Genomic DNA, 17,052 nt, shown 5'->3' on the forward strand with positions numbered 1-17,052 from the left:
GCAAGGTATGAAAAATAAAAGACTAATATGAAAAGGAAATTAAAGAGGAGCTTATCAAAATGCAGAGAATCCTGAGTGATAACGGAGAGTACATTAACACTGAAAACTGCCATATACATGAGACAGTCAAAATCACAAATATCTAACATAAAACTTCCATGGAGTAACAAAGTGAACAACATTGAATGCTACGCTTTCATAAACAAATATCAATAAGATTATAACACCCTAAAGCAAAATACATGGCATGGTAAAATGTGTTGAAAATCTTTTGAAACAGATGACTTGTAAAATTCAAAGATGATGATAACACAGACCTGAAAAGAAAGGACTGTGCCTACCAGAGAACAACTATTAATTCAAGATAGGCTATTAGGCAAAATGCACAAGTATGTGGAAACAGAAGTCAATAACCACCATGCTGTAAGTGATCTAATGTTTCTGTACTTTTATTTTTCTGTTTCTTTCCTCATGATTTAATTGTTAGGTATAAATGTCAAAAAGTAAGTCTTACTGGTCAGTTACAGATCATTTCCCTGTTTAAGTGTGGTGCTTTTGTCTCAATTTTTGTAAAAATAGTTGTTGGAAAAAAGAAATGAGACCATGGGCAAATTGGTAATGGCAATTTCATTCCTCCTGTTTCTTGATATTTTTGTACACCAAATGGTAGAGTTCAAAGAATCAGTGCCATGCTTATTTTATGTAAAGAAACTATTCTCTCTCATCCTCAGTGAAATGCAGCATATTTAGCACCACATATAATTTACTAATTATGCTACTAATCTGGCCAAAAATTACACTTTATATCACACACTTGTTGTATTGTGTATGTGAAAAAATTTAACTGGATCATTTTGTTTAGTTTCATTCACTGTCATCAAACAACTTAACAATTTTATGGACTTCACATCTAATACAAAAAGCTTTCTTAATGTAACAGCATATAACAGAGTTAGACTTTTACTTAAAACATCAGGAGCTTGGTAAAAGAGTTGTCGTGGGATTTGTTGATGAAATTGTATTTATACTGATGGAATTAACATCTAACACATAAAGCTTTCATAATGTAACCACATATTACAGAGAAGTTAAAGGGTTCGACTGCTGAGCTACTTTTTGGTTTTTACTTAATACATCAGGAGCTTGGCAAAAGAATTTGTGTGGAATTTGTTGCTGAAACTGTATTTATACTGAAACAGAATGCATTCACTCAAAGAACAAAAATTGCAAAAACATTCCATACTTGGAATAGCTATGGGTGATGAAAGCATTTAAGTCTTTAGATTCCTGTGAGGAAATTAAGGATCCTCAAATGTTCAATAACAAAGTAAAAAATATACCTCATGGCCACTATTATAATTTATCAGAATAATTGGAGTCAGGAATGTAAATTCTGCCTAACTTTAATGTTTGTATCAAACAAACCTTGACTCTGTCAGGAGACAGACAGCTGACAGAAGAGTGTGTAAAGTAATGCTTTGTTTGAAGTATTAGTTACTGTTTGAAATATTAGTTATAAACAGCAACTGAGTAGTATAAAAGAAGCAGCAGTAGCTCATTCCACACCGTCTGTTTGTCTTCTAACACATATATACTAAGTAATCCAGAAGTAATTCCCAAAATAATCAATGTTACTAGGTTAGAACTAGTTGTTCTTGGTATACTTTCCTGAAGTAACCAGAAAAGGCTGTTGCTGCCTGGTAATTTACAATTCTGGCTGTACAATAGCTGTTTTATAGCACATACAAAAAAAATGAATGCAGTGAAGTCTTGATATACTTGCATATGAACCAAGTGTCTTATAAAATTTAAAAATGTTTCTCCTATGTATCATCACTGTTGCAGTATCACTTAGAATAATTACAATTAACAGAAAGTAACTATTACCTCTAATTTGTATCTTTTACTTACAAGCTTTTGTAATGGTCACTGCCAATATATCACTTTTTTCTATGAATTTTAATTGCTTAAAGATTGGGACTCACAGAATTTTACAGTCATCTTACAGCCTTCTGCTGTGAAACACTATCTATACACCCTGCCTGAAAGAAATGTATAATTTCAAGATGATTATAGTCCAAAACTTAGCCCACTAGCCACGGGTGGATTGCTTAATATTTGCCTCAAATTTGTCACTGAGATAGAAATCTTCTTCCCATTTATATGATATGAGTTGCCTTGATTATTTTTGAAGAAAGTCTAAGTAACAACCTTGAGGCCTTTGACAAATAGACTCCTCACTACGTCCAATTTATTGGAAGTTCAAGCCCAACGCCGTGATTACAAGCCTCCACATCACCACTCTTTAGCAATGGGCTCAGCAGTCACTATCAGTCAATATCAATGGACTGCATTCTTTCAATAACAGTTACAAGTCATTTCAAATAATGGGTTCTGAAAATCTTGAATTTATAGTCACAGTGACAAAATTCTCAATAATGTACTATTCTTTTACAGTGTAACATGCAAAACCAGGTAAGATACTCAAAGCTTTTGTTGCTCTGAATGTCATCACTTCATAGTCCTTCAGAGCAAAGTAAATGTCACCATTTGTCAGTGCCACCACACATATAAATTTTCATTAAAGATATGGAAGCATAAAATATGATTATTTTTGTATATTACTGTAGATGAAGTTGTCTATTCCACACCATTTGTTTCATTACACATTAAATAACTGACAGTGAAAAGTGACAACAATGTTTTAGTAATAACAACAAATGCACAAACAGCTTTGTTTAACCACATGTCAATAAGCATTTAATGATGCAACTGAAACATTTGGTAGGTATGTCTAATACAATAAATTGACTTTAGTGTGTTAAATGTCTACTTTCTATTTCAGCTGAAAAGTTTTGATTCTTGGTCTAATAACAAATATTATAACTGATAAACACTATTGTTTAAAGTCAGTAAAATGTTAAAACACTGTGGAATGTAAACAACAGAAGAAATGAGATAAAACTTCCTTTTATGGGAAGGTAGCAAGGGGTGGATACAAATAGAGAAAATCAGAAACAAGAAATGAAATGAACACAGCCCTTTTCTCAAATGATATTCTGCGATTCAATATTCCCAGATTCCTTAAAAGTGTTTGACACAGTATTCAACTGCCAATTTTTAACGAAGGTTTGAGCATATGAAATAGGTACCTGTATATGAGAATGGCTCAAAGACTTCCTAAGTACACTGACCTCGACAGCAAATGTTCATCAGAGACAAGGGTATTGTCATGAGTACCACAGGGATGCGTGATAAGTCTGCTGTTATTCTCTTCATACATAAATGATCTAATGGATGGAGTGAACAGCAACCTGCTCCTGTTTGCTGGTGACACTGTGGTGTATGAGAAGGTGACATCAGAAAAATTTAAGTTAATGCAGATGAATAGGAAAATTCCTGTAATGTTTAAATACAGCTTCATTAGTGTGCTGCATGACACAGTCACATCTATTAAATATCTGGATGTAATGTTGCAAAGCTACATGAAATAGAATGATCATGTAAGGGCTGCAGTAGGAAAGGAGAACGGTCTAGAGCACTAGTGTGATCCATTCTTGAGTATTGCTGGACTGTTTGGAATCCCCATCAGATCAGATTAAAGGAAGACACTGAAGTAATATATATGTGGGCTTCTAGATTTGTGACTAGTAGGTTTGATCAAAACGCAAGTTGGCTAAAATGGCTCTGAGCACTATGGGACTTAACATCTATGGTCATCAGTCCCCTAGAACTTAGAACTACTTAAACCTAACTAACCTAAGGACAGCACACAACACCCAGCCATCACGAGGCAGAGAAAATCCCTGACCCCGCCGGGAATCGAACCCGGGCGTGGGAAGCGAGAACGCTAAAGCACGACCACGAGATGCGGGCAAAACACAAGTATTATGGTGATTCTTTGGGAACTCAAATGGAAATCTCTGGAGGAAAGGAAACGTTCCTTTTAGGGGAACACTATTGAGAAAATTTAGAGAACCAGTATTTCAAGCAGACTGCAGAATTATCCTAGTGCCACCAACATATATTTCACATAAGTACAATAAAGATAACAGAAATTAGAACTTTTACAGATGCGTGTAGAAGGTCATTCTTTCTTTACTCTATTTGCATGTTGAAAAGGAAAGGAAATACTAGTAGTGGTACAAGGTACTTTCGGCCCCTCACCATATTGTGGCTTCCAGAGTATGCATACAGATATAGATCGATGTCATACTGAAGCATAGAAAATCTGTCTCAGAAAGAGTGTCAAATGGATGCAAAATGAGATATAAAAGAGGTAATAAATGTGAATTTACATTTCACAACAGTATAACACAACATTTACATATTTCAGTTTCATTGTGTCACCCAGTGCCACCAATAGCAAGCAACTGGTTAACCAGATTTTGATGCATCCATTCGTTTTACAGCTCTTTGTAATTTTCAGCACGAAAGGAAAGATTAAAAAGTGTAGAGTGGGCAACAAGAATACTTTAGTGGAAAGACATGGTTTTTACAGAGTTATCTTGTACACTATGCAACAACAATCAAACATTTGATTATTTTATAAGTAACAGTGATGACCTGCACTCCACGTTCTTGCATAATTGTATATAAACATTTTAATTTGCAGAGAACCTGCTGCTTTGCAAGTTATATTAAATTATTCAGGAATTACTTAAGAAGTTTATTTCATTCATGTGCAAGTATAGTAAATACTAGTTGAAAAGAAGTGCGTAACATATCCTGTAGTTACGTACATTTATTTTACTAGGCGGGGGTCTGCAATTTCAGTGTACAGATAGTCCAATAACGTAGAGAAATGGGTAATAAGTTCTGCATTTGCTTCAAAATGTTGACAGATTTCAGTTTTCTGCTTCATGTCTGAATGTAGTTTGCCAAACACTTTTGTACTGGTCGTTAGCTACCATTCTAACAACCATAATCCAGAAAGTATTCTCTCCCCCTCTTTCTCTTGCTCTCCCCCCCCCCCCTCCCCCTTCCTCTCAGGCAATAAGCATGTTGTAAGAGAATTGTGCCTCATAGAAGAATTTACAAAATAATGTTCAGATATCAACGCATTTAACTGACTCTCTCAGATTTCATTCCAGTGACACATGAGTGAAGAGATCTAGAATCCTGGTTCTGAAGTAGATATTTAAAATATTAAACAAAAATATCTTAATAACAATATGTACAGCAGAAGAAGATCATAAAAGTGTGCCAGCAAAAACTGAGGCAAATGAGCACAGTTAATAAAACCATAAAAGGCAAAAGACTCATATTGCTCCGTTTTATAATAATTAATGGCGCCCCACTACCCCAAACCCATTTCTTTGGCGGACATGGTGAAGTATATATCAACCCCCCCCCCTCCCCTCCCCCCCCCCCATACACACACACACAAAGGTATTTGCTCCACATGAGGCAACCACTGATTTCAAAGTTTATGCTTCTATCAGCAGCCATCCAAGAATTGGTGTTGTTGCGTCTGTCTTCTGCAATGATACTTACTTCAGGTATACTAAACATTCTTTATGGGTATTTGATGACTTTACATACTATACTAAGCTTTGTATCTTGGTATTAAGTTTATGTTTAGACTAAATACGTAAAAATAAAAAAATAAAAATACTACAAATATGAACAGAGCAACATTCTCACTGATGACAAACAACCATTTCTTACTAACTGCATTTTTTATGCTCTATCCAAAAAGGAAGACAAATTCTAAAATTAAATGCACAAATAGTTTTGAAAAACAATGCACTTTAACTGTATTAACTGCACCAAAACTACCAACAAAAAGATCACAATTCTAGGGTAGTGAGATTACTGTGTTTGATTATTTGCATGGAAATAGAACAGAGAATATTATGTTAGAAATTGGAAGAGTTTGAAAACTCTGAACAAGAAAGAATTTTATACAATGTATGTTTTAATGTGAGAGAGATATAAGAGACACAAATTCAGCCTTGTACGACAGATGAAGATGGAAACCTGTTGCTAAAAGATACAGAAAAGAATTCTACATCAGAAATTAGTAGAGAAAAATAACAGAAAATACATTGACTACATGACCACATTGGGTGCTGAAACCTGCAGGTGAGGAAAAACAAATAAAAATCACTATGTAACTTTCTTCACTTAAGATAAAGTTGTTGCTCCCATTATGCATGTGCATGAACTAAAAGATTAAATTGTTATAGCAAAAATATGTACATAATAAAAAGAAACACAGCCATAGCTTCAACAGCTCAGACGCAACTCAATGACCTCTTACTGTGCTGTAACACCTGGAATATTAATGACATATTTTCTTGTCAAGAAAGCACACAGTTCAATCAAAAAATTCAGATGAACAGCACACACCTGTACAATGAAGAAAAACAGTATCCAACACATAACAACACACCAAAATCATATATGTGTCAAAACATGTACAAAGAAAAAAATTAAATCCATGATTGTGTGATTCCTGACCAATCATATTCATCACTATAACATTACATGCATATATTACTATACTAGCAGATATTATGTGTTAAAAATGAGTTGTGCAGAAATTAATTTCACAGATCATTGTTTACACAATTCAAAATTATATGAGTACACTATGTACAAAGGAAAGCACGTAATATAAAGCAGTGTGGAAGAAACAGATGTTATTTTGAAACAAAGATGGCAACAATGTAGATAACCTATTATAATAAACTTAAATATGCTTCAGTTTCCGAGAACTGATTCTGTTGCTTTCCAGAATTATGTAACTGATTCCTGCTGTCTGTTGCAAAACTGTACTATGTATTCAGTTACCTTTATGGACGGGGGTGGGTGAGGAGTGAGCCTGCCTCCAAGGGGCTTGAGATGCTCTCCGACTGCCTAGGGAACGAGATACTATAAGTTCCACTTGAGGCTCCTGTTTTGACTCTGCGATGATGTCATATACTTCCTGGAAACTTTTCCCTTGTAAGGAACGACCATTCCATTCTATAACTTCATCACCTGTTAACGAACAACCAATATGTGTAACAATTGTATAATGTCACAGAATTTTGTGTGTCAACTTAATACAATAATTCTGCAAGTGACAGAGATTAAACTATTCATTTGTGATAATTAAATTAAACAAGAAATGAAAGAAAAATACATATCTCCACATAAGATATGTAAGTAATAAGTCACTCAGGCTATCATACGCCTAATCATATACTGACATATACATCATACAAAGCAAAATAAATAAAAAATAAAATAGGAAGCAGTAAGTTTATGAGACAGATAATCTGTAATTTTGCCCACAAGGTTGACAAATACTACAGTAATGAAGTACACAATAAAATTGTGAAAAACTACTACATGTCAATAGGAGTGCATATTTATTTCATTTTTACACTCCCCATATACTTATAACTGATTATATGTAACAAACAACAACTATTACTTGAAACTTCCTGGCAGATTAAAACTGTGTGCCGGACTGAGACTCGAATTCGGGACCTTTGCCTTTCGCGGGCAAGTGCTCTACCAACTGAGCTACCCAAACATGACTCATGACCCATCCTCACAATTTTACTTCTGCCAGTACCTCGTCTTCCACCTTCCAAACTTCACAGAAGTTCTCCTGCAAAACTTGCAGGACTAGTACCACTGGAAGAAAGGATTTTGCGGAGACATGGCTTAGCCACAGCCTGGGGGTCTGGCATACAGTTTTAATCTGCCAGGAAGTTTCAAAATCAGCGCACACTCCGCTGCAGAGTGAAAATTTCATTATGGAAACATCCCCCAGGCTGTGGCTAAGCCATGACTCCGCAATTTCCTTTCTTCCAGTAGTGCTAGTCTTGCAAGTTTTGCAGGAGAACTTCTGTGAAGTTTGGAAGGTAGGAGACGAGGTACTGGCGGTGGTAAAATTGTGAGGACGGGTCGTGAGTCATGTTTGGGTAGCTAAGTTGGTAGAGCACTTGCCTGCAAAAGGCAAAGGTCCCGAGTTTGAGTCTTGGTCCGGCCGACAGTTTTAATCTGCCAGGAAGTTTCGAAATCAGCGCACACTCGGCTCCAGAATGAGAATTTCATTCTGGAAACAACTATTACTTATTGGTGTTGACCTTATACGGTGTTATTTTTTGCAGGATGTTAATTAATACAATTTCTTTGGGAAACATCTTTCAAAAGCTGTAATACTGCATTAAGAGTTACAAAACAAGCCATGTTTAATCATTATATCATATATTCAGTGATCATTCACTTGCGATTTTCATGACAGGAGTGTGAGTTGTGAGATGATTTATATGATTTTACATGTGAAACTCCTAAATATGTAAAAAAGAGACAGGTGGTCACAGTGGGGAAAAATGTTACAAATGATTCATGAGTTTAATGAAAGGAAATACATGGCAACAGACTGAATTAACGGTGAAACTAGGCTTAGGCAAGGCTACAAGCAACAAAATATGAATCTTGGACAGAACAATAAGTAGCTTATCAGGAATTAACACAATATAGTAGGAATTAACATATAGACCAACATTTTCAACCTATTACCCAGAACCTATCCTCCTATATAAAAGACACCAACCATTTCCTCCACCCACTCTCCGCAGTTTCTGTCCCTTTACCACACGGTGCCCTGCTCGTCACTGTTGATGCCAGCTCCCTGTACACTAACATTCCTAATGCACATGGCCTTACTGCAAATGAACACTACCTTTCCAGATGCCCCATGGATTCCAAACCAACAACCTCCTTCCCAGTTGCAGTGAACAACTATATCCTCACCCACAATTACTTCTCCCTTGAAGGCATTACCTACAAACAAATCCAGGGTACAGCTATGGGCACCTGCATGGCACCATCCTAAGTCAACTTATTCATAGGCCATCTAGAGGAATCCTTCCTAAAAACCTAGAATCCTAAAACCCCTCACCTGGTTCAGATTCACTGATGACATCTTTGCTATCTGGATTAAAAGTGAGGACACCGTATCCACATTCCTCCAAAAGCCAACAACTTCTCCCCCATTTGCTTCACCTGTTCCCAACAAGCTACCTTCCTAGATGTTGACCTCCACCTCAGAGATGACTTCATCAGTACCTCCATCCATATCAAACTTAGTAACCACCAGCAATACCTCGTCTTCGACAGCTGCCACCCATTCCATACCAAAAAGTCCCTTCCTTACAGCCTAACCACGTATGGGTGTCGCATCTGCAGTGACGAGCACTCCCTCTCAAAATATACCGAGGGTCACACTGAAGCCTTCACTGGCTGTAATTATACTCCCAACCTTGTACAAAAACAAATCTCCCATGCCTTATCTTTCCAGTCTCTCACCACCTCCCAAAGTCCCACAGTCTGGCCACAGAGAAGCAATGCCCTCGTAACTCAGTACCATCCGGGACTGCAGCAACTGAATTACAGTCTCTGCCAAGGTTTTCATTACCTCTCGTCGTGCCCTGAAATGAGAAATGTCCTGCCCACTATCCTTCCCACCCCTCCTACAGTGGTATTCCGCTGTCCACCAAACCTTCACAATATACTCATCCATCCTTACACAACCCCTGCTCCCAATCCCTTACCTCATGGCTCATACCCCTGTAATAGACCTAGATGCAAGACCTGTCCCATACATCCTTCTACCACCACCTACTTCACTCCGGTCACTAACATCACCTGTCCCATCAAAGGCAGGGCTATGTGTGAAACCAGTCATGTGATTTACAAGCTAAGCTGCAACCACTGTGCTGCATTCTATGTAGGCATGACAACCAACAAGCTGTCTGTCCACATGAATGGCCACCAACAAACTGTGGCCAAAAAAACAAGTGAACCACCCTGTTGCTGAACACACTGCTAAACATGATATCTCTCATCTCAATGACTGCTTCACAGCCTGTGCCATATGGATCCTTCCCACCAACATCAGCTTTTCTGAATTGCGCAGGTGGGAACTTTCCCTGCAATGCATCCTCCATTCCCATACCATCCAGCCCCCTCCCTGTTCCCATTACAGCATTACACAGCTGTCATTTCAATGCCACACCCAGTCTTTTTAATTTCTTTTTATTTATCTGCTTTCCACTACTCCCCCCCCCCCCTCCTTCTCTCCTGCCCACCATCTAAACTGCAGCAATTCACTGTTCGCCACCCCCACCATACTATGCCTCCGCCTCCCCACCCCAGCTCCTCCTTACCCTCAACAGTTGCCATTCCCATCATGCATTGGTGCTGCTGCTCGCAGTGTGGTTTCAGTTATCTGAGACTGTAGACGTGTGTGCAAGTTGTGTTCGGGTGAGTGAGTGTGTGTGTGTGTGTGTGTGTGTGTGTGTGTGTGTGTGTGTGTGTGTGTGTGCATGTGTGTATATGTGTCTGTTGCTGACAAGGGCCTTAATGGCCAAAAGCTATAATTGTGTGAATCTTTTTGTTGTGCCTATTGCAGCTCAGCATCTCCACTATATGGTGAGTAGCAACTTTCCTTCTCTAATATTGTAGGAATTAACATCTGGCAGATATCCTATTAGAAACGAAAAACAATGGAAATAGAGAGTGTGCCAGCAATTATCAGGAACAACACAGCAAACAAAGTCAAAAGAGATAAAAGCAAGAAAAGGGTGTCAAGATTGTCTTAGCAGGAAAGTGCAAACGTAAGATCATTTAAACAATGAAATATCATAATTATTTTGAAAATCATGATATTTCAAAAGGGTGTATGTAAATTGGTGTTGAAAGAAACATGAAGTTTAATGCTACCCCTCAATCTACTTATTTCCACAACATATTTCAGATATTTAAACTTCCATCATCAGGCAGCTTTATGTGCATTAATGACATGTATATGTTGTGTTACAACTTTGGGGTAACCTGAGCACTGCCTACTATAACAAGACAAAAGGAAAAAAAAACTACTTCAGTACAAAGCTCACAGCCACACCTAATAAAAACTGAAGAAACTAGAGATAGTGTCTAGTGTGTGTGTGTGTGTGTGTGTGTGTGTGTGTGTGTGTGAGAGAGAGAGAGAGAGAGAGAGAGAGAGAGAGAGAGAGAGAGAGACAGACAGACACAGGGTGAAATGAGTGAGAGAACAGAGAACAAGAGCACAGTTTTGATTATGATAGAGATATGGGTAGTTAAGCTTACATCTATTACAGGCTATATATATAGCAAAGGTTGAAGGAATGCATAGGTTTGATTTTTAAAAAAATACGCAGATAAATATACTCTTAACGTGTATATTTATACATATTTATATATATAAATATACACGTAACTTGTATCCACAGGACATGTGGCCTGTAATTGAAGAAGTGTCATGATGATCTCTCCATTGGCAAAAGATTCCGGAATAGTCCCCCATTCGGATCTCCGGGAGGGGACTGCCAAGGGGGAGGTTACCATGAGGAAAAGACTGAATAATCTACGAAAGGATAACGTTCTACGAGTCGGGGCGTGGAATGTCAGAAGCTTGAACGTGGTAGGGAAACTAGAAAATCTGAAAAGGGAAATGCAAAGGCTCAACCTAGATATAGTAGGGGGTCAGTGAAGTGAAGTGGAAGGAAGACAAGGATTTCTGGTCAGATGAGTATCAAGTAATATCAACAGTAGCAGAAAATGGTATAACAGGTGTAGGATTCGTTATGAATAGGAAGGTAGGGCAGAGGGTGTGTTACTGTGAACAGTTCAGTGACCGGGTTGTTCTAATCAGAATCGACAGCAAACCAACACTGGCAACGATAGATCAGGTATACATGCCGACGTCGCAAGCTGAAGATGAACAGATAGAGAAAGTGTATGAGGATATTGAAAGGGTAATGTAGCATGTAAAGGGGGACGAAAATCTAATAGTCATGGGCGACTGGAATGCAGTTGTAGGGGAAGGAGTAGAAGAAACGATTACAGGAGAATATGGGCTTGGAACAAGGAATGAAAGAGGAGGAAGACTAATTGAGTTCTGTAACAAGTTTCAGCTAGTAATAGCGAATACCCTGTTCAAGAATCACAAGAGGAGGAGGTATACTTGGAAAAGGCCAGGAGATACGGGAAGATTTCAATTAGATTACATCATGGTCAGACAGAGATTCCGAAATCAGATACTGGATTGTAAGGCGTACCCAGGAGCAGATATAGACTCAGATCACAATATAGTAGTGATGAAGAGTAGGCTGAAGTTCAAGACATTAGTCAGGAAGAATCAATACGCAAAGAAGTGGGATACGGAAGTACTAAGGGCCATCACAGAAGTTGGGAAGGAAAACATACGTACAAAGAAGGTAGCTGCGAAGAATCCATGGGTAACAGAAGAAATACTTCAGTTGATTGATGAAAGGAGGAAGTACAAACATGTTCCGGGAAAATCAGGAATACAGAAATACAAGTCGCTGAGGAATGAAATAAATAGGAAGTGCAGGGAAGCTAAGATGAAATGGCTGCAGGAAAAATGTGAAGACATTGAAAAAGATATGATTGTCGGAAGGACAGACTCAACATACAGGAAAGTCAAAACAACCTTTGGTGACATTAAAAGCAATGGTGGTAACATCAAGAGTGCAAAGGGAATTCCACTGTTAAATGCAGAGGAGAGAGCAGATAGGTGGAAAGAATACATTGAAAGCCTCTATGAGGGTGAAGATTTGTCTGATGTGATAGAAAAAGAAACAGGAGTCGATTTAGAAGAGATAGGGGATCCAGTATTAGAATCGGAATTTAAAAGAGCTTTGGAGGACTTACGGTCAAATAAGGCAGAAGGGATAGATAACATTCCATCAGAATTTCTAAAATCATTGGGGGAAGTGGCAACAAAATGACTATTCAAGTTGGTGTGTAGAATATATGAGTCTGGCAATATACCATCTGACTTTCGGAAAATCATCATCCACACAATTCCGAAGATGGCAACAGCTGACAAGTGCAAGAATTATCGCACAATCAGCTTAACAGCTCATGCATCGAAGCTTCTTACAAGAATAATATACAGAAGAATGGAAAATAAAATTGAGAATGCGCTAGGTGACGATCAGTTTGGCTTTAGGAAAAGTAAAGGGATGAGAGAGCAAATTCTGACGTTACGGCTAATAATGGAAGCAAGGCTAAAGAAAAATCAAGACACTTTCATACGATTTGTCGACCTGGAAAAAGCGTTCGACAATATAAAATGGTGCAAGCTGTTCGAGATTCTGAAAAAAGTACGGATAAGCTATAGGGAGAGACGGGTCATATACAATGTGTACAACAACCAAGAGGGAATAATAAGAGTGGACGATCAAGAACGAAGTGCTCGTATTAAGAAGGGTGTAAGACAAGGCTGTAGCCTTTCGCCCCTACTCTTCAATCTGTACATCGAGGAAGCAATGATGGAAATAAAAGAAAGGTTCAGGAGTGGAATTAAAATACAAGGTGAAAGGATATCAATGATACGATTCACTGATGACATTGCTATCCTGAGTGAAAGTGAAGAAGAATTAAATGATCTGCTGAACGGAATGAACAGTCTAATGAGTACACAGTATGATTTGAGAGTAAATCGGAGAAAGACGAAGGTAATGAGAAGTAGTAGAAATGAGAACAGCGAGAAACTTAACATCAGGATTGATGGTCATGAAGTCAATGAAGTTAAGGAATTCTGCTACCTAGGCAGTAAAATAACCAATGACGGACGGAGCAAGGAGGACATCAAAAGCAGACTCGCTATGGCAAAAAAGGCATTTCTGGCCAAGAGAAGTCTACTAATATCAAATACCAGCCTTAATTTGAGGAAGAAATTTCTGAGGATGTACGTCTGGAGTACAGCATTGTATGGTAGTGAAACATGGACTGTGGGAAAACCGGAACAGAAGAGAATCGAAGCATTTGAGATGTTGTGCTATAGACAAATGTTGAAAATTAGGTGGACTGATAAGGTAAGGAATGAGGAGGTTCTACGCAGAATCGGAGAGGAAAGGAATATGTGGAAAACACTGATAAGGAGAAGGGACAGAATGATAGGACATCTGCTAAGACATGAGGGAATGACTTCCATGGTACTAGAGGGAGCTGTAGAGGGCAAAAACTGTAGAGGAAGACAGAGATTGGAATACGTCAAGCAAATAATTGAGGACGTAGGTTGCAAGTGCTACTCTGAGATGAAGAGGTTAGCACAGGAAAGGAATTCGTGGCGGGCCGCATCAAACCAGTCAGTAGACTGATGACAAAAAAAAAAAAAAAAAAAAAACAACCCTCAGATATACTTTGGAGCTGACAGAGGGTAGAAGCTCCTTATGTTCCATGTAAGTGAAGTACATTGAGATGTTAACATCACAATGGCACTGAGGACTAAATCATGAATGTACTAATGGAATATTGAGGATAAAATCTTCAAAGTTGCTAAGAGTGATTAATTTTCAACAGAAGTCCAAATAATAGTCCTCAACTGCGTAAATCAGTTCATATCACATTCCATTCTGTTGTTTCTGCAAGAGGTAGAGTGAAATTTCTTCAGAATCCAAAGAGTCTAGAAGCAGTGTCGAAATTCCTGTAAAATTTATTCAACAGAACTAAGAAAAGTTGGCAGCAGAAGGTGTTCCAATGTTAAGGTTCATCTACGATTTATTTGGAGCCATTTTGTGAATATTATTTAAAGTGAATAATATCTGAGAGCTATACTAATTCTTAAGAGTACAGATAACTCAAAACAGAAAGTTCACAGAAAAACCCAATAAGAATGCCAAATCTGCACAGCCATCTTATTGTTGTATACTATTTTTGCATATTTATTACACAGAGAATAATTACTAATGGTCAGGTACTAAGAGGAAAGGTAAATTTAAACTGATACTAAAAACAAAAGCCATCTGTAAAAATTATAAACCTTAACTAAATAAACATAAATAACCCTTTACTTCTCTCAGGTGTTCAGCTGATTTGTTGATTCCATTTAATGCATAAAAGTTTGATGACTGACTTAACTATCTTCTTCACACGCTTCAAGCCACATTCTTGTGCATATTCACTACCAACCGAACTGTGAAGTACTGTTGGTGTTGCACCACTGTTTATAGCCAAGTTTTGATTTATGGGACCCATTACATGCTTTGATTATCATCTGTTTTCTCTGGGCCTGCATTGTTAGTCTGTGAAATGCAGTATCTCAGCATATTCCAGCTGTGGCGGGTGAGACGACTGACAAGATCTTGAAAAAGATGTTAGAAAACCTAATAAATAGGGATGGAGGTTTCAATTTAAATAAGGCCTGGGATCCAGCATTAAATTTATTAAGATCATGCCAGCCGTCTCAACCATCAGAGATGACATTGCATAGAAAATGTGCATTTCACAGAATAACAGTGTGGGTTCAGAAAAACAAATGAGCATCAAAGGTTGAATAATTGAACTAGGCTAAAAATATCAATGTGATACCAACAATACTTCACAGTCTGGTTGGTGTCAAAGCAGTAAGTAATCAAAAGAAAAAGCTTACAGCACTAAAGAAGATGGCTAGGTCAGTCATCAAAATACTGTGCATAAAATGAAATAGATAGATAGGTTGAAACCATGCCATTAATTTTTTACTTTATCCATTCTGAATCCAGATTTTAAAAACACTGGAAATAGTATTAAGTAGTTGTAAAGCTTTTTGGATACTTAGAGCAGCTGAATTTTAAGCTTCTCTCCAAATGAGATGCTGTGCTAAAACACATACAACTTGGATAATTCAGACACTATGATATCTGTATCAAATGGTGGGTATAAAAATTAAAATATAACAAACATTGCATCAATTAAACAAAATTTATAAATATTTTTTTCAGTTCTGAGAGCCAAAAAATATTTGGACATTTATAGAAAGTAATATAATATGTTCCACAACTGAAGAAAGAAATTATGGTTATATGTGTTTGAAATAAATTTTTACACTCGTAAAGACTGCTCTTGCACAAAGTAGTCTTGGTTTTTCAAGGTTATCCATGGAAACATTATTGTGGTTGCAAAGACAAAATTTTTCTCTAATTGGGTTTTATACACATTTCGTAGGTTATGTACAAAAAAAGCTTACACACCAATGCATCAGAAAATGCTCAGTTTCAGACTGTCTTTCCTGTGAAACAGAAGTCTTAAGAAAGCCATTAGTAAGCTACTAATCAGGTTGGTGTCATTTCATTGCTTACATATTGTACATATTACCAATGGGCAATAATCCTCTCTAGCAAACAAGCAATCAGTTTTGTACAGATTAAGTGATATATTATGCTTTGTGAGTTAGAAGTTGCAGTTTGTAGCCTGCTGTGAGGAAGGTATGGGTAGACTGTTACGATTTATGTGCTCTATACATTTAGGAATTAAAGTTGTGGGTGATATTTATGATAGTGGTGATAAAGAAAATACATTGTTACAATGATAGGATCTATTAACATTTAACTGCAATGTGGGCTTTGAAAGGATTAAGCTAGTGGCCCCAAATGTCATTAAAAACCAGTCTGCCTAACTGGTATGATGACACACATTAAATAAACATGCAGTAAAAAAGTTATTATTGCAGCTCGCATGAATGCACCTCTATAAGAGTGATATCACATACTCTCAGTACATTTTATTTATCTACCTGCTACACAATGGGTCTTCTCTGAATGAAAATACACTGTTACATAAGTTTTAATGTTCCTAACGGGCAACAAAACTGTATAATCTGGTCCAAATCAAACAGATGGGACAGATGATCAAAAAACAATGGCTTAACTACTAACAGACTCATTTAGAGCATAATGTATTAAGTACAGATTCTTAAGAAAACACAGAGTTACTGAGATAAAATGGGAAGTCATACTGCTTTCACCACAGGATACTAAAATTACATAAAAAATTTTAGAGTGGTCTTATTCTTAGCTACAAAAACAATTTCATCTATTCTGTCACTGTTTTAGTGTAATAATTTTATCTACAGAGAGACTTCAATCTCTGAATCTTCAGGTGAGCAAATAACTTTTATAGTCAATTTATTTTTTGCTGTGTAGCACATGACAAAACTCTGAGCAACACAGGATGTAATCACAGCTGGTTTTCCTACTATGTTCAACAGGGGGTGAAGCAAGCGTAACTCCAGGTAGC

At 37.4% G+C, this 17,052-nt stretch overlaps 1 protein-coding gene across 1 annotated transcript in view; it reads right to left on the reverse strand.

The window, feature by feature from the left end:
• The window catches only part of LOC126457260 (regulating synaptic membrane exocytosis protein 2), a 1,246,504-nt gene that overhangs the window by 766,513 nt on the left and 462,939 nt on the right, over positions 1-17,052 (reverse strand). Inside the window, exon 7 of the mRNA XM_050093425.1 lies at positions 6,799-6,987. Coding sequence (XP_049949382.1) covers positions 6,799-6,987 — 189 coding nt within the window. The remainder of the gene's footprint in view (positions 1-6,798; positions 6,988-17,052) is intronic.

Source organism: Schistocerca serialis, chromosome 2 (assembly GCF_023864345.2).
Source record: "Schistocerca serialis cubense isolate TAMUIC-IGC-003099 chromosome 2, iqSchSeri2.2, whole genome shotgun sequence".
NCBI classification, from domain to species: Eukaryota; Metazoa; Arthropoda; class Insecta; order Orthoptera; family Acrididae; genus Schistocerca; species Schistocerca serialis.